General features: G+C 48.7%; 11 protein-coding genes across 11 annotated transcripts; 7 read left to right on the forward strand and 4 right to left on the reverse strand.

Annotated features, from left to right (window-relative positions):
• Positions 1 to 440: 440 nt before the first annotated feature.
• On the forward strand, positions 441 to 1,922 carry K441DRAFT_706546 (uncharacterized protein; the record flags this gene model as incomplete). Its single annotated transcript, XM_067653669.1, has 3 exons — positions 441 to 518; positions 946 to 1,107; positions 1,179 to 1,922. The coding sequence occupies 3 exons, from the start codon at positions 441 to 443 to the stop codon at positions 1,797 to 1,799; spliced, it is 861 nt and encodes a 286-aa protein (XP_067502058.1). The 3' UTR covers positions 1,800 to 1,922.
• A 396-nt stretch (positions 1,923 to 2,318) lies between these two features.
• Positions 2,319 to 4,975, forward strand: K441DRAFT_688185 (uncharacterized protein; the record flags this gene model as incomplete). Its single annotated transcript, XM_067652162.1, has 3 exons — positions 2,319 to 3,000; positions 3,052 to 4,624; positions 4,681 to 4,975. The coding sequence occupies 3 exons, from the start codon at positions 2,319 to 2,321 to the stop codon at positions 4,973 to 4,975; spliced, it is 2,550 nt and encodes an 849-aa protein (XP_067502059.1).
• A 1,549-nt stretch (positions 4,976 to 6,524) lies between these two features.
• Positions 6,525 to 8,403, forward strand: K441DRAFT_662639 (uncharacterized protein). The gene is made up of 3 exons (XM_067649073.1): positions 6,525 to 6,869; positions 6,960 to 7,272; positions 7,330 to 8,403. Exons 1-3 carry the CDS (start codon positions 6,788 to 6,790, stop codon positions 8,141 to 8,143), a joined length of 1,209 nt encoding a protein of 402 aa, XP_067502060.1. The 5' UTR covers positions 6,525 to 6,787; the 3' UTR covers positions 8,144 to 8,403.
• Positions 8,404 to 9,188: 785 nt separating this feature from the next.
• K441DRAFT_662641 (uncharacterized protein) lies at positions 9,189 to 9,596 on the reverse strand. The gene has a single exon (XM_067649074.1). It carries the CDS (start codon positions 9,544 to 9,546, stop codon positions 9,391 to 9,393), a length of 156 nt encoding a protein of 51 aa, XP_067502061.1. The 5' UTR covers positions 9,547 to 9,596; the 3' UTR covers positions 9,189 to 9,390.
• Positions 9,597 to 10,174: 578 nt separating this feature from the next.
• Positions 10,175 to 11,461, reverse strand: K441DRAFT_569637 (uncharacterized protein; the record flags this gene model as incomplete). Its single annotated transcript, XM_067643874.1, has 2 exons — positions 10,175 to 10,868; positions 10,962 to 11,461. The coding sequence occupies 2 exons, from the start codon at positions 11,459 to 11,461 to the stop codon at positions 10,175 to 10,177; spliced, it is 1,194 nt and encodes a 397-aa protein (XP_067502062.1).
• K441DRAFT_614153 (uncharacterized protein) lies at positions 11,429 to 12,657 on the reverse strand. The gene is made up of 2 exons (XM_067645669.1): positions 11,851 to 12,657; positions 11,429 to 11,796 (listed from the first exon to the last, which is right to left on the reverse strand). Exons 1-2 carry the CDS (start codon positions 12,522 to 12,524, stop codon positions 11,526 to 11,528), a joined length of 945 nt encoding a protein of 314 aa, XP_067502063.1. The 5' UTR covers positions 12,525 to 12,657; the 3' UTR covers positions 11,429 to 11,525.
• Positions 12,658 to 12,863: 206 nt separating this feature from the next.
• K441DRAFT_639486 (cation efflux family protein family) lies at positions 12,864 to 14,739 on the reverse strand. Its single transcript, XM_067646580.1, has 2 exons — positions 14,225 to 14,739; positions 12,864 to 14,180 (listed from the first exon to the last, which is right to left on the reverse strand). The coding sequence occupies exons 1-2, from the start codon at positions 14,612 to 14,614 to the stop codon at positions 13,110 to 13,112; spliced, it is 1,461 nt and encodes a 486-aa protein (XP_067502064.1). The 5' UTR covers positions 14,615 to 14,739; the 3' UTR covers positions 12,864 to 13,109.
• Positions 14,740 to 14,996: 257 nt separating this feature from the next.
• On the forward strand, positions 14,997 to 16,010 carry K441DRAFT_485393 (uncharacterized protein; the record flags this gene model as incomplete). Its single annotated transcript, XM_067641928.1, has 1 exon — positions 14,997 to 16,010. A coding segment is annotated over one exon (1,014 nt), but the record flags the coding sequence as incomplete, so codon positions are not given.
• Positions 16,011 to 16,166: 156 nt separating this feature from the next.
• On the forward strand, positions 16,167 to 17,549 carry K441DRAFT_174555 (uncharacterized protein). Its single transcript, XM_067640335.1, has 2 exons — positions 16,167 to 16,572; positions 16,621 to 17,549. Exons 1-2 carry the CDS (start codon positions 16,304 to 16,306, stop codon positions 17,492 to 17,494), a joined length of 1,143 nt encoding a protein of 380 aa, XP_067502066.1. The 5' UTR covers positions 16,167 to 16,303; the 3' UTR covers positions 17,495 to 17,549.
• Positions 17,550 to 17,921: 372 nt separating this feature from the next.
• K441DRAFT_678741 (uncharacterized protein) lies at positions 17,922 to 18,860 on the forward strand (the record flags this gene model as incomplete). The annotated part of the gene is made up of 2 exons (XM_067651186.1): positions 17,922 to 18,164; positions 18,219 to 18,860. The coding sequence occupies 2 exons, from the start codon at positions 17,922 to 17,924 to the stop codon at positions 18,858 to 18,860; spliced, it is 885 nt and encodes a 294-aa protein (XP_067502067.1).
• A 246-nt stretch (positions 18,861 to 19,106) lies between these two features.
• On the forward strand, positions 19,107 to 20,069 carry K441DRAFT_174599 (uncharacterized protein). The gene is made up of 3 exons (XM_067640336.1): positions 19,107 to 19,705; positions 19,768 to 19,977; positions 20,030 to 20,069. Exons 1-2 carry the CDS (start codon positions 19,305 to 19,307, stop codon positions 19,949 to 19,951), a joined length of 585 nt encoding a protein of 194 aa, XP_067502068.1. The 5' UTR covers positions 19,107 to 19,304; the 3' UTR covers positions 19,952 to 19,977; positions 20,030 to 20,069.
• The last annotated feature ends 1,154 nt before the right edge of the window (positions 20,070 to 21,223 follow it).

Genomic DNA, 21,223 nt, shown 5'->3' on the forward strand with positions numbered 1-21,223 from the left:
TATAATAAGAATCTAATAAGAGGTATTAGGACTTAAAAAGGTTATTAAATTAAAGACGGGAATACTATACCTCTAATTAATAACTTAGAGATATAGAGTATCTTTAAGGACAAAGATAGAGAGGAGGAGGATAGGGTTAATTAAGTCGGTTAGTATTTCTGTTAATCCCTCAATATTAATTTCCGATTCTGTCCTCCACTCTTGGTACATCTTGTTTCTCCATATCATTATCAGAAGCTTGACGTTAATAGGAAAGTTTTTGCGAACAGTGCATTGTTATCACCGATTAAAAGTTGGACCTCAAGAGTCATACAATCTCCAACCTTTAGCCATTATTTTCGTGATAATTCCAATGAGACAATACTTTGTCTTTGGCTTAACTCTTCAATCCATCCAATATCATTATTTGCTGTGATTTAGCTTTGATGGTAATAATAAATATGAGTTATCAGTCTGGGTTTGGCGCATCTTCATTATTCTTCCTCATTGGTGTGGCGTGGTTTTACAGGAGAAACCGGGTAACTGGAAAGCCAAAAAGGTATAGTTCTAAATTGATGATGAATTTTTAATAGCACACCCCGGACAGCTATCTGCAGCGACGCAGCTCAAACGCGGAGAACGTGCTTGGTTGAACACGGTTTAGTTTTGCTACCATAAGATTCTGCAAGGCTCTTTAGCCACCTATGCCTAGGTACTAATCAAATGTTTAGTTTCGCCTAGCTTCTCCATTACCAAAAGATGTGGCGAAGCCTTCTCTAAGGACCCATATTATCAGATCGAGCCGTCGCCCAACTTCGAACGGCGAAACACCGACCCAATCCAGATGCGACCTTCTAAAACTAAATATCACTTGACAATAGGTGCTTTCCTCAACAGCCATACTTTTTAAAGGTTCTGGTCTCTTGCAGCCCTCGAAAATGCCACCATATCAGAGCTTCTTGATAGGACAAGACATATCTTGACCGAATTCGTCTTCGGAAACAATTGATTGAGAACCATGGGAACACTATAGTAGACGCAAACAAAATAATTGCACCAGCAGTCAATGAATTCTATACTTGGATGATGGGTACCGACCTCCTGCTCCGGTATCCTATGATGTTTCAAGTAGTTCAAAATACAGACTCAGTTCCTGAAAAACAGCCACAACCCTTCTCACCAGCCTTACCATAGCAGAGACTATTGCCATCAGCCCTCCCGCAACAGCAATCGAAGCCCTTCGCCTACCTGGTTCCCACATCGACACAGAATTTCTTTTCCTCTTGCCCTCATCTAACCCTGCTGACGAAGGCAAGTACAAGCTCGGAGGCTACGTAGCCTGTTTCCCCTCTGGCTTCCACATGCGTAAGAAAATTAACCTTACGCTTGTGAACATACATACCCCGGTGTCGGGCTACGCAGCTAAGCTTGAAAAATTGATGGATCGGATTTTTGCGGCGTTGCCTGTTGGTAAAATAGTCAAGCGAGTTAACTGGGATATTACAACGAACATAGATCTATTCGTGCTCGGTGGGAATCGCATTTACAAAGGAGAAGATACTAAAGAGGAGAAGATCGATTTGGTGAAGACAGTGCTGAGGTGTGAAAAACAAACGTTGCGTCGACCGTTAAAGAGTAAAGCGTTGGTATTTGCGTTTAAGACATTTCAGTACCCAATTAGGCAGATTAAGGAAGGAAGGAACGGTGAGCTGCTGGCAGGGGCGATTGAGGGGCTGAGCGAGGGCAGTGTTCCGCGTATGGCGTATTATAAGAGGGGTGTGGTTTGGGGCGAGACCGTTAAGAATTTTTTGGGAAGCTGATTGGAGGGTTCCTTGATGAGTTTGAGTGATGATGTTGAGGCTACCATGACACGTAGATAGGTGGGTTTTGCGGCTGTGCCGAATAGTTAGTTGAGTAAGGTAGTACGGCAAAGTTATCGTGGTCCTATACAGAGCCACCACGAGTTTGGCTTGGTTCGCCTGAAAATATCCAGTGTTTCGAAATATCCACGTGAAGGACCTGAGCAATATGAAACACATATCATGCCGACGTGAATGTAATAGCGACTGTGCACTGCCCATAAATCTCGATAAGTAGTTTGTTGTGTACTGCTTCTGAACCTCGAAGTTGTTTTGAGACTGGACAACGCTTTCCCTTACTGGTGATCTTCCTTGGCACTAATGGCAGGGCATGGTGGCATGAGCCACACCCAGAGTGGCTATTCATCGACACGCGCTGCGCACATCAACAAACCTCAATCCGACTTACCGCTACCATTGATACCTCACGAATTCACAGAAGGGCTAGCAAGCTCTAAAAACACCCTCTACGCCATTCGAATGAGTGCACATCAATCACTCGACCCTCTCTCCCCGATTTCCTCCAACCTTATTGGCGCCAAATACGCCTTCATCACGAAAGTTAGCGCCATAGATGGGATCCACGCCATGNGCGAGCGGGCGCATGACGATGGCACATACAGCTCTGGCTCTATGTCCGGCCTTACCTCCCTCGAAAACGACACGGACGACTTTGGAAAATTAATGATCAGGAACGCGCGGGACGAGCGACGGCTGAACGAAACACTGCGGGGCAACGTGCAGCCATTCAGAAAAGCAAGACCACACCCACGAGTTGGGCTTACGCTGGAGAATCTCGAGCGCAACAACGGGCTGGATAGTTCAGGGCCGGGAATTGGTGGGCAGAGACACTTTGACAGTCCGGGCAGTGAGCACAGCAGCGAGAGGTCTGACCCAGCACTGCGGCCGCCGACGGATTGGGGACGGAAGGGAAGGCATAGGAAGGATTGGCTCAAACGGATCACGTCCTCAGACTCGCTAAAAACTACGGAGCAGAAGCCTGTAGAGCCTGGAGAGCAGGGTTCCGAGACGATATACCCTAGGCAAACGGTGTACACTGGAGACCAAAGCCCGCGCATTCATGCCTGGGCAAATTCAACAGCAGACATACCTTTGCCGTCGGTAGAAGATAGACCACTATCTCGCAGGAGCTCGAATCCGGGTACGCCGCCTCCGTCACGTCGACGCAATACCACCTTAGATAGGTTTCAAGAGTGGGATATGAACGAGGAATTCACGGCAGCATCACTGCTTGCGTCAACACCGGCAATTGTTTCTCGAAACACGGCTCTGGATGATATCAGGCAAAGGGAAATTGAGAGTCTCAAGGATCGAGCTATCACGACTACTCGGCTGGACAGAATCCACGAGACAGCACCACAGGAGACAAAACGAGTTCGATCTAGTTCAAGAGCCTCTTTACTTTCTCTCAACTCTCAGTCAAACGGCGCCGGTACAACCGAGCAAACTACACAAGCACCAAAGGAGTCCGAGAGCAAGCCGCTAACACTCACGGGCTCGATGCGAAGCAAAGGGAAGTCGCCAATCATTGGAGGAGATGGAGGAGAGACCATAGCAAATTCACCCATAGTGGTCTACAAGAGCGCTCAAACTGTTGGGGTAGTGGACCTAGGCATCCAGGCAAACGCGGAGACCAGCCCCAAGCGACCAGGCCATAGGAGAGAAGATTCACACGACCTCTTGAAACGTCTTGCTCGAGTAACAAGCCTGAGCCCTAGCCCTGCAAGGACTACAACATCTCGTCCTCCATCCACAGCGTCACTACAGCAAGAGAACATTCCACCAACAAATGTTGAAGAGAAAACCTCTGCCCAGGACTTAATGATTGCCAGCCAACAGGAGGAGACTCCCCCGGAGGTTCCAGAGAAAAGCCGCAGAAGAAGCCTGCAGTTCAAAGATATTCCTAAGGACACTCCCCAAGAAACAGCGAAACCTGAGCTACTTCAGGCTTTAAGCCAGGAGGCGCGAGCAGAGGATGTCGATGTCACACCAGCTCCAGTAGAGGAAACATTATTGAGTGCAAAGACCCCAGTAGTCACGGGAGCCTGGATAGATACTCCTGGACCGCGGGCCGATCGTCATGCTGTCTTTAACGCTCTGAACTCTAGCTCCCGCAGGTCAAAATCTCCAACGAAAGGAAGCCCAAAGAAAACGTCTCCTCAAAAGAAAAACTCAGATCAGGCCGTAGAAGCTTCACGGGCACCAGTAGAAAAGCGAGAGCCTTCACTCCCCACTTCAGCACTTGCGGCTATAGTAGGCGAGGCGAAATCAACCCGCAGAGGCAGAGTCAACAATGAAGAATACGGTGATTCCACTATTGATTCACTAGAAGATATCATGTCACCCAGGGTGGAACATAGAACAACTCTTGATATGGACGAAGATACTCTGCAAGGTCTACAGCTTCCTGCTAGTGCTCCTAGAAACCAGGCCGAACGACAGCGGCAGCAAGAAATCCGTGCGCTACACAACATGAATACCAGATTAAGGGCAGCACGCACAAGCATAAGAGACGCAAGTCGCGGTATGAAGAGAGTGGAGCACCAGGTTGACTCTGTTGAGACTGGAGAGGAACTACCCCGAGAATCTTGTAAACGCTGTGGATGTGTGGCTGGTGGGCGTCGATCTCTCTCGCTCTCCTCTCTCTGGTCTGGATTCAAAAGACTCTTCTATGATAGGAATGGAGGTGGGCGATGGGGATTTACTTGCTTAGGGTTGTCGCTCTTGGTTTTCTTCACTTGGTTTTTCACAGAGACGGCGCTGTGGTATGTTCTTACCTGATTCAAACATTTCGATGGCGAAAACTGACCGGTGCTGCTAGTAATGCTTATTGCCACCCTATGTATGCACAAACGATGGATGGCTTCGGCGTTGATCCCGACGCTCCTCGATTACCTTTCGTCACTGTCACGGTACTATCACGACCATTCCGGTGGCTATGGAAACCAATTGTGGGCTCGCTAGCCTGGGCAGGGAAGGCCATTTACCAGAGCTTTGCCGTTGGTGAAGGTGTTCGGACAGCTGGAACTCGGAGAGCGGCGAGATTCACCACTCGAATCTTCTCGCAAGCGACAGCAGAACCAGACTTGAGCATGGCGGATGATGAGTATCTATAGGAGTTTTTGGATTTTCTTTCAACTGGGTTACACCAAGCGCGGCGTTTTGGATTGGAACTACTATTACCATGCCTGAAGCGGTCCCAGGCCATGTTTGTGAATTCGTTCAGATGCCTTATATTAACTATTTGGTATGGGCTAGACCCCGGCAACGTCTTTCTGGCTTAGCTCAGAGATATTACTAAAGGTCATACTCCAAAAACTCGCATTCCGATGCACAATTCGCTCAATATGTCCACGTGCTGTATGCTTGGAAACCTGCCGTGCTTGCACGGCCGCGCAGACATTTTCTTCCACGGCCTCTAATTCATGGAGGATCAAGACATGCCAAGGAAGCCGCCACATCTCTCCCACAAACGCCACAGCCGGATTCGGAGGATGTACCGGGATTTTCTCACACCACAACAATCCTCATGCATTATCTGCTATCTGGCCCCCGCTATATTCCCGACGGCCTACACGTGCCTCCGCCAAGTTACCCCCTATATACCTAGGTAGCCACCTTATTTCTTACCCTTCCTTCCTCACATCCTCTCTACCTAGGGAGGCACCAGAACGGCAGCCAGCAGAGGACCGTCGCCAGAACCAGACGACAACTATTCGAACGACAAGCCAGCAAACACTACGAACGATTCAACCAATCGATCGATCGAATTAAACCAGAGCCTCAATATCGGCTCATCATCGAATCGAATCGAATCTAAGCCTCCTAGGGAGGTACCCTAGACGACCACCGTTCAAATGTACAGCCAGCAAAACGCCCATAGAGAACGATTCGAATCAATCACAGCTTTTAATCGGGCCGACCTCTCCCCCAAATCAAATCATACCACGCAGATAGGTAGGCACAGACAGGTAGGCATAGACAGACAGATACTAGGCCTAGTTCGGAAACCAGCCTTCCCCCTCGATTGGTCGCTTGACGCCCGAGCAGACACAGACACAGGTGGTAGGCAGGATTAATTTGGATTATTTAGATTATATAATTAAATTAATTATATATTTTTTGACTAGCTATAAATACTGGAGTGTTAATACCTTATTTTTAAATCTAGAATTTTTATTATTGTCCTGATTGTCCTGATGGTCCTGGAGGTCCTGGTGGTCCTGGAGGTCCTGGTGTCCTGGTGGTCTGGGCGGTCAGGGCGACCTCCTGACAGGGTCCTGACAGGAAGCCGAGTGTGAGTGTCTCCTGGAGCTCCTGGCAGCCCTGACAGGAGCTGTCGGGAGCTGTCAGTACTGTCAGGATGCATGAACATTTTGCTGATGCGGTGTATATATCTACAACAGTAATAGATATTAAGGCTCCTAATACTACAAAAATCGCATTAGTAAACTCTATAACTCTACAACTCTACAACTTAGTATCAGTATTTTAAAAATTATCAAGCGTTATATAGCTGTGCTTGTAGAACTTTTGTGTGTGGGAGCCGTCTTATCAAAAAATTTGCAGAAGATAAGAAAACCACAGTAAGTGATGTCAGTGGCTCGTGCATCCCTTACCCCGCAAAGCACAAGATGGAAAAGACAAAGAATTCCATGTTTTGCAGTCTTCGGAACCACAATTCAGACATGATTGGCCTTTAACGCCCCACTACGTGGCAGGAGCCTGCTCGATCAACGCTAACGTGACCTGGTCAACTTTACTTCACTATACGTCACGGCCACATCTTTTGTTTGCATCGCCTTCCACCAACTGTTGCATCTTCTACTTCCTTCCTCGCTCTCAAATCTCCATTTCTTCCACAAAAACATCTCTGCTTTCCATAATTGACCTACACTTTTCTCCTCCCCCAATTCCCTAATCAAAGGATGAGATTCTCATTTGTCTCCACCCTTGTGGTAGCTCTGGCTACTGAGGGTGCTATCGCCAGTACCTGGTTCGGTAAATCTGGTATGTGTTCATTAATCCTAAATGCCTCTCTAAATTTGCTTCCAATAAGTTTTATTTAATCAGCCGACCAGATAACTAACCGTTGATCAGTTTACAACAAATGGCATGAGACGGAGCTTGAACGATGGCTTTCTGACCATAATGTCCCTTACCCTACTCTAGCAGACCGAAAAGATCTTGAAAATCTTGTCAAAGAGAACTGGAACTCTAAGGTCGTAAACCCTTACCACAGTTGGGATACGCAGCAGCTCAAATCATACTTGAGCCTGAAAGGTCAGCAAGCAAAGAAGGGCACAGAGAAGAACAAGGACAGCCTCATCGTTCAGGTTAAGTCGTACTGGTTTGGCATAGAAGACTCCGTCTCTAACTCATACGCAAACGTCCGGGACTGGATATTCGATAGGTATAAAGTCACTGCAAAATCCCTCAATTTAGCCGTACGCTGGCTAACAACTTGTAGTTGGACTGATTCTCAACTCAAGGCGTTCTGTGACCGTCACAACATTCCCGTTCCCCAGCCACGCACCCGTGACAACCTCCTCAAGAGTGCCCGCGAGAACTACCAAACTGTTGCGAACAAGCTCGGCGAGACAACGTTTTATCCTGGTAACTGGCTTTATGAATCATGGTCCGAGTCTGACCTCAAAGCCTGGTTGGATGAGCGTGGCTATTCTGTCTCTCAACCCACTACCCGAGACAAGCTGATTGCTTCCGTTCGTCGCAATTCTTATCTCGCTAGTCACAACATGAATGCCGCTGCTGCCGCTGCCAAGAAAAGCCTCAGTGATACCCTTTTCGATTCTTGGAGTGACAGCCAGCTTAAGGAGTGGGCTGACAAGAACGGCATTAAAGTCCCGCAAGGTTCGAACCGCAATGAGCTCATCGCTTTGGCCCGTAAGCACAGCGCCAAGCTGACCGGTGATAATGTCGCCTCATCTGCTTCAAGTTACTACGGTGCTGCTACTTCCTCCGCTGGCAACGAGTATGCTCAGGCTACCCAAGGTGTCGCTTCCTATGTCGAATGGATCAAGCAAAAGCTCGGCCTCGCAGCTTCCAGCGCCTCTGCCAGCGTTTCCAGTGCTACTGGTGCTGCTGGAAAGAGTGCCTCCAGCGCTTCAGTTTCCGCTTCTAAATCCGCAAAGAGCACTGCGTCTTCCGCGTCAAAGTCTGGTCAGAAGGCTGCCGATGCCGCAACAGAGAGTGCCACCAAGAGCAAGAATCGCGTTCAGGAGGCTGCTCAGAAGGCGACCGATTACATTAAGGAGGAGTTGTAGAGGCGGAGGAACGGAAGAACGGAAGAACGCAACGATTATAAATTCTAAGGGAATGATGGTCTGTTTTCCTTGCATGCGATATGAGATCATGACTGTGGCTCTTTGGGAGCAAAGGATATGAAACACCTGTACTTTTAGGCTTTAAATTGAGCATTCTCCTTGAGTATATGGCAACAGATGAGCTATGGTGGATAGGGAACGAGCGTCTTCCTTTCGGAAGTGGAGGAAACTCTAGATAGCACGGAGTAGTGAATCGAGCGTGGCACTAAAATATGCCTCTTCTGTCGGTGTAAACATATATTGAGTGTGAAATAAAGTTTGAGTGTTGTGGTTTGTAGAGAGGCTTGATTCTGATAGCTCTTAAGGAGCCCATAGAGTCTCGGAGAGATTATCTATGCTCGACGGGGTGGCGGGTATCTAATGCGTCGACCATATTCGAAATCACCCAAAATTAGGAAGATTAGCAACGACATCTAGTGGGTAGGTTGAAATAGTAATAGCTTTTAGTTCTTGTTCATTTTCTTCTTCACAACCTCGCAGCATTCTCTCTAGGCATTCTGTCGAAGAAACTAGTCGTGATGCCTCACTTAATCCTTGGATAATTGACGCATTCATCACTTACCTGGCTATGAGAACTGTATATCATCTTACGATTAACATCCGCAACTCATCGACTCCAAAATCTAATTAAGGAAGTCCGTTTTGTTGTATAGTAAACCATCTACATGAGACAACTTCCTCTCTTCAAACACACAAATCAGCACCTTTCTTCCTCTCCCTACCGTCACACATCATAGCATCAGCAGTGCAACATGTCCTCGGCATTGTGGAACTGCTCGAGGAGGCCTTGTCCTACCTGTACTTCGGCGTCTTCAAGGCCCAGCTTGTCAATAGAACTTGGCGCGACTGCGTTGCTCATTCGGGGACACCGACAAATTTACTAGCTCCATGCTGTCAGGCTCGAGCACTCCGGATCCCCCATGGAATTTTACAAAGGGGATCCCTTGCGCACCGAAGCGTTCATAAAATTTTGGGAAGAAGCGTGCGGCGAACAGCAGCGCATGTGTGGCCATTGCGATAACGTCTATTTCTACGTTAGACATAAAAAGAGAAACCCAATCATGCGCACAACGTTCCACAATACCCTCTGCTGAGTAGGCAAAGGTGAACAATTTTCCCTGTAGACCTACATTTTCAGACCTTTCCCCGAAATTATCGCGTTCAATGGGAAGAATCGCGGGGGTGGGTCATGGCGGCATACGTTTGTTACTTAGCCGCCGTGTATAGAAGTCTGGGCCTACTGCCCTAATTATGATGGTGAAGATCGCTCGATACATGCCTGGCACTGGCATTACCGCGTGTTCAAGGATGCCGATGTTGTCTGGATGGGGTAACTCTTCCATGGTTTAGAAGAAATGCACTTGGATGATAAGGAGATCCAATGGTTTGAAATGGTGTTATTATATACGCACTTCGTGGAACATACACGTCGAGATCTACAGGGCGTAAGGCGTGCATTTTCCAATCGGAATGGCGTTGAAGGCACTCACTTTCTGCTAGATAACTCTCCAGCATAAGCATACCGTTTGGTCTCGTTTATAGTAACGTCCGCACCCCTAATATCGAGTTTGTGGAGAATATAATGGTGAAGCTGTTGGCAATGAAATATCTTGGTGGCAGACGCCTAATGAAACGTTCTGAAGTCCTCCCACTATTTATTCTTCATGTGTGCCTGGTGCCCGACCGGCTTCTCTGAAATTGTTACCATCTGATAAATCTGATGTTGCAAAGCATACCCTATCATTCTGTGTAAATACCATCTTTAGCCACCTTCCAATATCCATCATCCCCGCTAAGGACTCACAGCCGGAAAACCAAGGAAAAGGGGGTATCGTGTCATACGCAATCTGCCGTGTGTCATCCAATCCATGAACGTAAAAACACAGCCCAACCCGTATACTAAGCCGTACCCAGCCCTTCCCCGATCCATGATAAATATAGTCAAAAACTTCATTAGATAAATCTGTAAGGCTAGACCCACCCTGCACTCCCATACCCCGCCGCCTCCGCCTCCACAGCGGTTCGCCGCACCTCCAGCTCGGCCGGATCAAGCTCAACGTGCTGCAGCCACGGCCCGACGCGCGCAGCACCGCGCCTGCTGCCATCTTTCGCCAGGCCAGCCATCACGGCCGCATTCACGGGTGCCGGTTCAGGTGCCGGCTCGGGCTCTTCTTCCACTTGCACTCTTTCCCGAACTGTCCTCCGCCTGTTGACTCTTGGCAGGACCGGCGGTGGGTTGGATGCGGCTGTGTGGGCACCTCCGGCAGTGGGATAGCGGACCGTGTATGACTCGTTCAGATGGTGCGAACGGGCGTTTCCAAGGCTGAAGACCTGCACGTTTACCCCGCCCTCTGAGGCAGTAGGTGTTGGGTTGAGTAAAAGCTGGGCCTGCAGATGGGCTGCTAGTGCCTCATCTGCGCGCTCTTGGACGCGGCGGTCGGTCGTGTGAGAGGTGTAGATGGTGTGGTTGCGGCCGCGGCCGCGGGGAATTTCGTCCCAAGAAGCTTCGTTTTCGAAAACTTCGACAATGTTGATGGTGGGGTTTTGGTGGACACGAATTTCATTGATACGGTCGCTGTTGTCGATGTTGGAGTAGTTGAACCAGGGACAGTTGCAGGTTTTCCATTTGGCAGCGCAGAGCATGCAGAATTGGGCTGTGCAACGGCTGTAGTCACCTTTGTCAGCATGATTCTGTCACCTCTAGCTGCTTTTGGCGTTCTTAAGGGAGTGAATGTAAGATAGGGGTAAAAGAACTAACCAAGTCATGTGGTTGCAGCCCTCTTTCAGCTCAACCATTGTTTTGCAGTTATAGCATCTCTGCCAGCCCTTTTGCTTCGCCATCTGTACTATCTGCTTCGTCTCTTCATCCTTGGGGCAGTCTTTCCGGATGTGCCAGATCCCATTGCACAGTACACACACCTTCGTTCTACACCGTCCGCATTTTGCATACTTCCGCCCGACCGTAAGGTCCATGCGGATGCTTGATGGCTTGACCCACTCCCCGCACCCCTTCATTGGACAGTATAACCGATCCTTCGTTGTGTACTCTTTATATTTCTGATTCCATAACTTCTTGAACTTATCGTCGAAGAGCCGCTCGACGTACTTCAGGGGAATATGCTCGGAGGAGCAGCAGGTGGGGGGCATGTGTTGGGGATCGTTGACGGAGAGAGCAAATTGGCGTTTGAGACAGGGATAGCACATTCGGTGACCGCAGGAGAGCTTAGCGGTTTTGGAGGCTGGGAGGTCATCGGCCATGCAGATTATACATTCGACCCTGGCAAGGGGGTTAGTGGTGTCGAGGCAAGTATATGCCCACAACTTACTTAAGCTCGGCCTTTTGTACTATTGTTGGCGCTGATCTTGAAGGTGGCGGCTTGAAAAGTGTAGCTAGAAGGCCGGAACTTCTGCGACCGGGCGTGGCGCTTAGGTTTCCTGGTGTACCCGTCCTTCTGACAACCGACGGAGCGCGAGGGGGTCGAACGGATGGAGGAGCTGTTACGGGAATTTTCACAACTCGAGCTGTTGTGTTGCTCCGCTTCAAAGAAGGTCTTGTCATATACACTCTGGGAGCCTCGCGAGCAGAAATGCTTCTAGAATAAGTCAGCGGCCGGTTCTCAGACCGAGTATCAGGAAGGGATATATACCTATTTAATTTGGGGGCTTCAACTTGTTGAATGGAGACACTCCTTGGAGCTGCACGGGGTTCACTCCGCGGTCGCGATTCCTGCCTACTCCTCGCTCCACGACTTCGCAAATCTGGCTCCTCTTCTGCAACACGTCTTGAAGAGCCAGCTACGCCGTGCATCGTGTCTCCATTCCTCTTTACAGCCCTTACTCTTGACACCCTCACAGTCTCAACTGGCCGTCTTGCTCTGCGCTGCTCTCGTGAAGGTGAAGTATCCCGAACCGAACGAGGCTCCCTCCGCTCTCGAACCTCTCTTGGCCTGCCGTACACGTAGACTTCGCTGCCCTCGTCCTCTTCTGGCTCCTTTTTCTTCTTGCGCTGTACTACATCTCTCTCCCTGCGCCATTCCCTCCGCCGACTATCTGCCCTCCGCTCCCTCGACCTCTCGACAATATCCCGCTCCCGTTCTCTCATGTGAACTTCCTGCGCCATGTGCCTCACACTTCTAGCTCTCATCCTCTCGTCTTCCGGGCGACTGTAATATTCCGACCGTGCCCTTCTCAATTCGTCTAAACCCAGCCCAGCCGGGTCCCGCTCAAAATCGTCGTCGCGCTTCTCGTGGTAGGGTCTGTGGCGCCTGGTGCGACGCCTAGGACGGTGCTCGTCGGTATAAGAGTCCAGGTTTCTGGCCATAAGTGCAGAGTGCGTGATCCATGGGAGCCTCGCGGCAGCGAAAGCGAGGCAAAAAAAAAGGGTTTGGTGTGCGGGCGTGAGAGTCCGTATGGTGCGCTGACTGATACCTGGGCGAGGGCGTCGCCGGCTGGCCGGCCGTGCGAGTTGGGTTGATGTGCAGGGCGGTGAGAAGCGCGGGTCGGGCAGGGTCCGTGTGTCGAGCTTAGGGCTTAGGGCAGGGGGAAGGGTGCGAGTTGCGACCACGGCTCGGGCCATTCGTCACTGAATCCGTCACCCGACACCCTTTAGGGACATCATCTGAGTCGGGCCTGCAAGCCATCTGTTGGGCCGCCTGTCGTTGTCCGTCTGATATGCTTGTGGGCCGGTCACGGCAGAGCAAGTTGCTGTTGTCAGGTATGTATGCAGTCTGAGAGGGCCAAAGCTTTCTGCCATTCCCAATGCCCTTCCGACCTGGCAGCCACAAAGGGAACGTACATGTATAGTAGCGTTCATGGGTATCCATTTCCCACTTACATAGCAGAAACCCCGCCCCCGAAAAAAAGGCCCGACCCCAAAATAGGCCCAGCAGGAACACCAGTTCTCCACTCAATCCTTCTCTAAACTGATTTGGGTTGAGACCTCCCATTTCTGCCCCCCACTCCCATAACCGCCTCCTAACCTGTTCCGAACCAGACTACCTACTCGATCCCTAAGTCGGCCGATTTCCTCCAGACTCCTTACTCTGAGCTTCAGGTTTGCCTGGCATAGCCCATAGTGCACTTGCCAGAATTTAGCCTCTTCAACAGCAATGACAGCCGGGTCCGTTTCGATGTCGTGGATGACTCCCGCAACTCCAGGTCCGGAGTATGACATCATGAGCATCTTTCCAAGAGTCCAGCCAAGTCGCCAGCCTAGTGCGACCATCGAGATGGCGACGGCAAAGGAGAGGGTGCGGTCTAGCCAGACGTACATCTGAATACTCAAAAGAGGTAGGAGGAGGAGCAGAGCAGAGCACGAGAGAGTAAGGAAGTGCGAAGGGTTGCTGAGAACGGAGGGGAGCGAGGCGATGGCCCCTAATCTCGTCACCTTGCCAATCCGTGCATGATTCTTAAGTAAAATGGCAGAAACGAGGGTGGACATGATGGCGCATAGAGCAGCAAGATCAATGCTTCCAGGCGAAACGCGTTTGTGTTCGTGCGGATGATGCGCTTCATGCCCACCTTTGTCCTCCAGGGCGTGTGTGAGGCTGTGCGAGATCAAGTCGAGGCCCAAAAAGAGGAGTCCTACAGACATGCCGAGGCCTGCGACGACTTCAGAGCGCTCAAACCCAAAGGGGTGTCGTATGCTTGACCGTTTCCACACCTCAAAGTTCCCGCCTACATCTACGGCGACGCAGAGGAATGCTCCCAAAGCATCATAGCAGAGTAATCGTGATAGCACTGTTAGTGCTAAGGATTCATGGGCGCTCCATTGAACAAAGCCTGCTACGAAGAGATGGCAGAAGCACCATACTCCTCTTAGGGTCTGCTCCCTTGACATGCTCGACCGATATTCTTTGAATGTGGGTATTGGGAGAGAGGCGGGTAATTGGAGAGGCGCACGAGGAGGCGGCTCTAAGAATATCTGATGAGATACGCTACTATGTTTGTATTTGTGACCGCGACGCCGTCCAATATCCTGTTAGTGTCAGAATATATAATTCAAGTGGTGAATATACATACGGCTTTATTTGCAGCTGGCTTTCCGGCGGTATACTGTACAGGCTGGAAGTTGAATGGGTTCTGGACCTTCTCAGATCCACTCAGAGATGGCGTATCATTCTCGCTCCCTCCACCCATGGCACTCATAGGACTGTACGGGAATGTCGAGCTAGCCGGGCTGAAGATAGTACTCGGTGTAGGTCGTTGGGACATTGAGGTACCAGGACCACCAAGAGTGCTAAGCCGCTCAGGAGGAAAGGTGGCAGATAGTGGAGACAAAGCATCTGGATTGAATCTTAGTCGTGCAGGGGAGTATGGCTGGTCCAATCCCAAGCCAACTGGCTTCTCGTCGTCTTCGGGGGGTGGTGTAGGTGTCCGCGGCGGGGCTGGAATAGGCATTCCAGATGCCATGATGTCGGAAATATATGGTAAGGTACAATTGCGGGTTATGTGCACTCCATCAGTAATATAATCAAGCAATCAAATTGCTATAATGTGGTGGTGAGATATAAAGAAGGGAGAATGTTTTGGACGCCAACGGTGCGGGGTTACTTCGGCAATCATTGCTGCATTTCAGACTCTTCGCCCGTTCTCCGCAACCATCACCGCATCCTGCCCAGGTGGATTGGTGCTGATGGCAACCCCTCAACGATGAACAACAATAAATAGCCCAACATTGGGCAGTGGATGGGTTTGGCAAGACAAGAGCATGGAAAATGGGCAAGCCGCAACACAAAACGGCGGCGTTGGCGTGCTCCATAATTTGCTTACAAACGGAGATGTGAGCAGCAAAGCCAGCGATGCGGGTCCCGGAGGACACAAACGAAGTCTATCTGGGAGTATAATGGCCAAGTTACCCTTCCTGCGGTCCTCCACCGAAGATAACACTCCGCGATCACCACCGAAAGGCGAAGATGATCCTCCCGAAAATGACCATGACGATGATATCCCTAAGCGAAGCTCCGCAATGGCTAACGCGATGCGCCAGAGTAAGGGGCGTAAACGTAAAGGCTCATTGAGAAAAACCGCTATTTTGGGAACTGGCAAGCTACGTGAACGACGTAACTCGATGCTCGATCACCAGAAAAGATCTGATGGCCCTCGAAGTCCTTCAAAGCAAACAGCTGATCCTCATGGCGACACGAGCCCTACATCTCCAGATGAGGAGACAACTCCTCGCCGGTTCAGCTATGAGAACCCATCCCTAACATCTTCCTCAGAAAACGGCTGGACGCCTCCCCAGAAACTTACTCTCAACACTGATACCACGCAAACACAAGAGATTCACGACCACGCAACACCTCGTGCGCTTGCGTCTCCACTCACCAGCCCTCTCAGCGCATATGCCTCTACAACTGACGATGATGATGGTCTTTCCTTCTCTCGGCGTGCTCTTTTTGGTAACAGCAGCTCGTATTACCCTGTACAACTTCAACCACCGGGCCAATCATCGTCTATCCAACGCCGCCGTTCCAACAAGGCTACATCCTCCATCCCGCTTCCACACACGCCATCTACCACCATTTTAGAGGAGGAATGGGACTATAGCGAGACAGAATGGTGGGGCTGGGTTGTGCTCATTGTAACTTGGATTGTCTTCGTGGTGGGCATGGGATCATGTCTTGGCATCTGGAGCTGGGCTTGGGATGTAGGAGAGACGCCATATGCGCCGCCAGAGCTGGAGGATGATCCGACATTGCCAATTACCGGCTACTATCCCGCTTTGATGGTGCTCACTGCTGTTATGGCGTGGGTGTGGGTTGTGGTGGCTTGGGTGGGCATGAAATATTTCAGGCATGCTAAAGTTGTTGGAGAGGATGGATAAGGTAGATTTGGAAAGGAGGCCGTTTCACAGCTCAAGACGAAGCCATGATATCATTAACAAACTGGGGTTGGTCTGAATCTTTGGCGTTCCATATTCACTCCAGCGCCTAGCGTCTCCACATCTCCACCTGCCATTTAATCACTATAATCGCATCTCGCTAATTCATTCACACATGGGCCTTTATCAAGGGCACTTCTCTTTTCACTTTGACACATTCTTCCAACTACCTCTCATCTCGCCTTGAGGAGTCTCCATCTTCTGCGAGTAGTAGTCAAATGGACAGTACTCTTCAGATCATGCACAGGTTGTTTACTAGAAATGCATCCAACGACAAGATCATATCTAGACCTGCGCCTGTGACGGTGTCTCCAACAGCTCTTCCAACAGGCCCTTCAACAACGCCTCCAATGGCGCCCCCTATCCAGCCACGACAGAATACAGAAAGCCTGGCCGGGCTGCGACGAAATCCACCACGCAAGGCGCGCCGAGTAACGATATTAGACATCAACGGTTCAGACAGTGAAGATATGAAGAGGCCAGTAAAGTGAGTTAATCATTATCGGCATCTACACTAGATGCTAAGCACTAATAGGCCTCATTTCAGGAAGCGGTCGTTACGGAAACCTAGACCTTTCCGATTCCTCAACCTCCCAGCTGAGCTTCGCAATATGGTTTATGGATACCTTCTCATCAACAATCGTTGCAAGAACGATCCCGTCTTCAGTGCCCCGGAAATAAAGAAAGGTATAAGGAAGCGTGTAGCCATCAATAGAAGGAGGCAAACTCTATCCAAAAAGAGAGAGGAGGAAGGGAAGAAATCCGTTCAACGCAGGGCGCCGACTACCGAACCACTTGCATACATCAGCATTCTTTCTGCCTGCAAACAAATTCACGACGAGGCAAAGGATATCCTCTATAGGAAGAACTCATTTCGCATAGCCATTCGAAACTTCAAGTGGGACAATAATCCTGAGTACATGCAGTTGGATTGCGGTCTTTACGGCTGGGATTTCCCCCGAATCACAAACTTACAGCTGGAGCTCTCTATAGATTGGCATGCCGACCTTGCCACACGCGTCAATTGGGTTGGTCTCACTAAAGCTATGCCAGCCTTAAGGAGGCTTCAAGTATTTGTTACGCTTCCGGATCCTTCGCGTTGGGGTAGGAGTGAGCTCAGTGATTGGGGACAGGTTGACTGGAAGTACAAGGCCATTTTCAGGGACCTTGTTGCAGCAATTCCTAAGTCCGTCAATGTTAAGTGGGGTCTTACTCTTAGACAGAAGGTTCGAGACTTTAAAGATAAAGACTATGTTGAAGGCAGGGTGTTACGCGCAATGTATCGGGAGTTCGAAAATCAGCAGGGAATTGACTTAGAGACTCCCGGCGCCACGGAAGGGAATGAGGATGATGCGGAGAGTGTGGTAGATCCGAACACTGACTACAGTGGTGTTTTCGATGAGGACTGAAACAGGGTACCTAAGAGGATATCACTATATCAATTTCTAGAATACTTGCTTCGGAGTGCTTTCGGAAGGGTTACTTTGAGTCATCATGGTGGATATTAGCGACTTGTAGTCAACGAGCCAGAAGCAGACATTGGAACTCAAATATCGTCCAAAAATTCGGGGATATTACTGTCCCTCTAAGGGTTTCTAGCAGCAATTTGAACCGTAATGTCACTACAAGAATAATTGCAAAGGGACCTTTAAATTTTAAATTTAAGACGGCGGGTTCTTGAACCTGACCGAAGAACGTAAAATGCCGCGAGCCTGCGGAATACGGGCGTGGCAAATTTAATTCGCCAATCTCCGCGCCAAGATAAGACTAAACATCAACTCAAGGTCCAACAAGCTAAAGCCGGAATTCAGGCTTCGTGGTATCATTCTCGCAGCCATGCAAACTTCCCAGTTGGCAAACTCTCTCGCCACAGCAGAGCAGATTTCATCTTCGGGATCCCAACTAGATGGCATTCCCGCTGACCTTGAAAACTCCATTCAGTTCGCAGGCGCAAGACTCATCCAGGCCGCTGGAATATTACTTCGACTTCCTCAAGAGATAATAGCGCAGGCAATTGTGATATTTACGAGATTCTGGATAGGATCAGAAGGTGGGAGTCTCGCCGAATATGGTGCTGAGGTGGGGTTGCGTATCATCAATTTCGAGCTCAGATTGAGCTAATACAGCCCATAGCAAGTTTCCTCAGCCTCCTTATACCTCATCGCGAAGCTCTCTGCATATCCTAAATCACCCCGCAGTATCTTGAATGTTTACGCTTACCTGGATTCATTCCCTTCTACATTCATCGAACCTGAGAAGTTGCAAACGAACAATACTGAATCATGTTATCTTTCAGAGGGATCATACCATGCTCAGCGCACTCTCCTTCTAAGGACAGAAGCCCATATTCTCCGCATCCTTAGCTTCCAAACACACGTGTCTCTACCGTACACTCTATGCATTAATTACCTCCAGACTCTTGATGTGTTCAACCAACCGCGTGCCTCGGAACTCGCGAAACGAGCGTTTGCGCACCTCAACACAGCACTCCTTAGTCCGCAACTACTATATCTTACACATCAGCCTCCTTGTCTTGCCACTGCTGCTATTTATCTGGCAGCTAGGGAGGTTGGAGTTAAGCTACCTGATAATGAGTGGTGGGAGGTCTTTGATACAGATCGGGAAGAGCTTGGGTTTTTAGTCGTTGGGCTGATGAGCATGGAAGGATTTGTGGCAGAGGAAAAGGCAAAATGGGGGAAGAGGAAAGTCCCAATGACCGTAGACGATGTGGAGGCTGAGATAGAAAGAAGGAAAATAATGAATGGCAATGGCTGAAATAGAATAGTCTGAGACTACACGCCACCGTATGGCAGCACGACGCAAAAATAGTCGCCTATCTGCATTTAAGACAGGCGCAGTGTTTCTCGACCTTAAACTACTTCAAGACGTTGTCTTGGAGTTCAACAAAAATTTCTCAGCACAACGTAAGATTACCATCCTAAACTGTTAAAGACAGGGCTGAAAAATCAGAGGATTTCTTTGTTCACTTGATGCCGTCAATATTCATGCACGCCGTCGTGTCCGCAATGTATATCTACAGCGTGCGAGTTGTTCCTTGCAAACAACGCCTTTGTTCTTTGATAACACATTATAATTCTATATTATATATCCCCATCCATGCACCGAATTTGTCACGATTGTGGACTACTTTAGCATTTCCTCTCGTTCTTCATTACGAACCTCAATGGTTGAATCTTTGCTCCATCAAAAGCCAGCAAAATGCAGAGAATACCTAGTGTTTCTCTCAATCCAGAATACAATCTTCTCGCCAGCTCCACTGAGCACTTCCAGAGGGGAGACGGTGGGCGCCGACAAGTGCCTCTCGCTCTACTTAATACGCGGTTCGGTCGCACCCAAGAAGTGCGGCCACAACCATCTAAGCAAAGGCTGAGAGACACTTCGTTTGCTCGTCAAACAGCTTCCTTGCCACCTGCTCCAATATCTGCGGGCCAAGACCCTTCAAATATCACGAATCCGGCTCATATGCCGATAGCACAGGGCTTTCCCGCTCAACTAACTCAGCCTCCTAACAAGCAGTCTAATGATGAGTCTGACGAGGAGTTTGACTTAATTTACGAGTGGTACACAAACCCTACGCTAACAACAAACCATTTTTTAAAGTACGTAAAGCCGAGGAGAACTCCATGCTTGTCCAATGAACCCCCAGACTTATTTTATGAAGGCTACGAGAGCTCTTACCCATTACCGGAGGTCGGAGTATCAGATCGCAACCTGCTTCCAAGCCAACAACCAAGTCTTTCAGAAAGACCGAGCCAAGCCAGAGGGAGTTCATGGAATCATATGAACTTAGACAAGGAAGTTGCAACAGCAAACCTTCCCTTAACCCAGAGCGATCTCCGAAATGAGAGGCCCGAAGCGAGCTCGGGCAATAGTGAGTTATCAGCAAGCTACGATAGGCATTTGTATCAAACTGATTTATTCAGCAAACCAACTAGCAGATTTTATAGATCTATTAAAAACGTTAAAAATATTATTAAGCTTATTAATTATTAATTTATATTTATATTTATATTTATATTACATCAATAAGTTTTTCTAAAAAATATATATATAGGTCACTACTAGTTATATACCCCCTAATTGATATATATACACTCCCTACCCAAACAAGCTTAAAACCTTCCACTTTAAATAGGTGTAAGAGTATACATATTAGATCCCGCAAGAGTCGCGATAGATTCGCAATCACTCTGTCTTTTTGGCCGTATGGCGACGTGGTGCGGGACACGTTACAATAGGTTAATGTACTACTAAATCCGACTAGTATTAGCCTTTAACTTAATAACTTTAATCTATTCGTTTTAGTTATTTAGGCTTACTAGGATTCCCGATAAGATAGGCATTTATAATTAAGACAATAATAGAAGTAAGGCTTTAAATTAAGAATAATAATATAGTAGACGGCCCGGGCTTATAACTATCGATTGAAGATAGCTGTAAAAGGCTTAGTTAATAGAATAGGATCTATTGGTAGCCAGGTAACTAGAATTCCAAGCCGAGGACTAGAAGAAGGTCGAGGAGAGGACATCTATATACATGGCGCCAAGCCCCTAGCCGAGCCCCTGACTAGGGTCTGTAACAGTGCCGTATTAATGGCTCTAGAAGCTCTCTATATACATAAGGTAGGTGCAGGCAATAGAAATAGGTGGTAAGCAATACGATGGTAAGAAACAGGGTGGTGAGTCGTAAGGTAATGGGCATTAAAGATAGTGGTAAGACAGTGGTAAGAAAATCCGATTCACGTCAACACTGTTCTACTAGCCCTTAACGCAGAATTTTGACCGTCCATGGGAATGCAGGATCTTTTTCTCACCAGTTCAAAGATATACCAGGAGGCCTACGAGAATTACCAACTTTTACTCTGAGACAGTCGATCCACTCTCCTTCAAATCGATATTTTACTCGTACACTAGCGGCTTCGAAAAATATGCCAGGCCTTTTAATATCTAGCCTCCCTTGATGCTCTTCTGAGCGCTGGATTTAATCGCCGAATCCATGGAAAGAATATCAGACAATTCCCATTTTCAATAGAAGCTTCAAAGAGCATCAAACTTATTGATATTGTCGAACTGGATCGGAGTTCCTTACTACCATCTTACTACTGTCTTCAAGACTAG

The sequence above is a fragment of the Cenococcum geophilum genome (assembly GCF_001692895.1).
Source record: "Cenococcum geophilum 1.58 unplaced genomic scaffold K441scaffold_31, whole genome shotgun sequence".
In the NCBI taxonomy this organism is placed as follows: Eukaryota; Fungi; Ascomycota; class Dothideomycetes; order Gloniales; family Gloniaceae; genus Cenococcum; species Cenococcum geophilum.

Coding starts and splice junctions, on each gene's coding strand:
- K441DRAFT_662639 (XM_067649073.1), top strand. CDS start 6,788: ATGAGATTCTCATTTGTCTCCACCCTTGTGGTAGCTCTGGCTACTGAG. Junction 6,870..6,959: donor TACCTGGTTCGGTAAATCTG/GTATGTGTTCAT, acceptor ACCGTTGATCAG/TTTACAACAAATGGCATGAG. Junction 7,273..7,329: donor CGGGACTGGATATTCGATAG/GTATAAAGTCAC, acceptor AACAACTTGTAG/TTGGACTGATTCTCAACTCA.
- K441DRAFT_662641 (XM_067649074.1), bottom strand. CDS start 9,546: ATGGAAGAGTTACCCCATCCAGACAACATCGGCATCCTTGAACACGCG.
- K441DRAFT_614153 (XM_067645669.1), bottom strand. CDS start 12,524: ATGGCCAGAAACCTGGACTCTTATACCGACGAGCACCGTCCTAGGCGT. Junction 11,797..11,850: donor GAAGCCCCCAAATTAAATAG/GTATATATCCCT, acceptor GACTTATTCTAG/AAGCATTTCTGCTCGCGAGG.
- K441DRAFT_639486 (XM_067646580.1), bottom strand. CDS start 14,614: ATGGCATCTGGAATGCCTATTCCAGCCCCGCCGCGGACACCTACACCA. Junction 14,181..14,224: donor AGCCAGCTGCAAATAAAGCC/GTATGTATATTC, acceptor TGACACTAACAG/GATATTGGACGGCGTCGCGG.
- K441DRAFT_174555 (XM_067640335.1), top strand. CDS start 16,304: ATGGACAGTACTCTTCAGATCATGCACAGGTTGTTTACTAGAAATGCA. Junction 16,573..16,620: donor GATATGAAGAGGCCAGTAAA/GTGAGTTAATCA, acceptor AAGCACTAATAG/GCCTCATTTCAGGAAGCGGT.
- K441DRAFT_174599 (XM_067640336.1), top strand. CDS start 19,305: ATGCAGAGAATACCTAGTGTTTCTCTCAATCCAGAATACAATCTTCTC. Junction 19,706..19,767: donor ACAACAAACCATTTTTTAAA/GTACGTAAAGCC, acceptor TATTTTATGAAG/GCTACGAGAGCTCTTACCCA.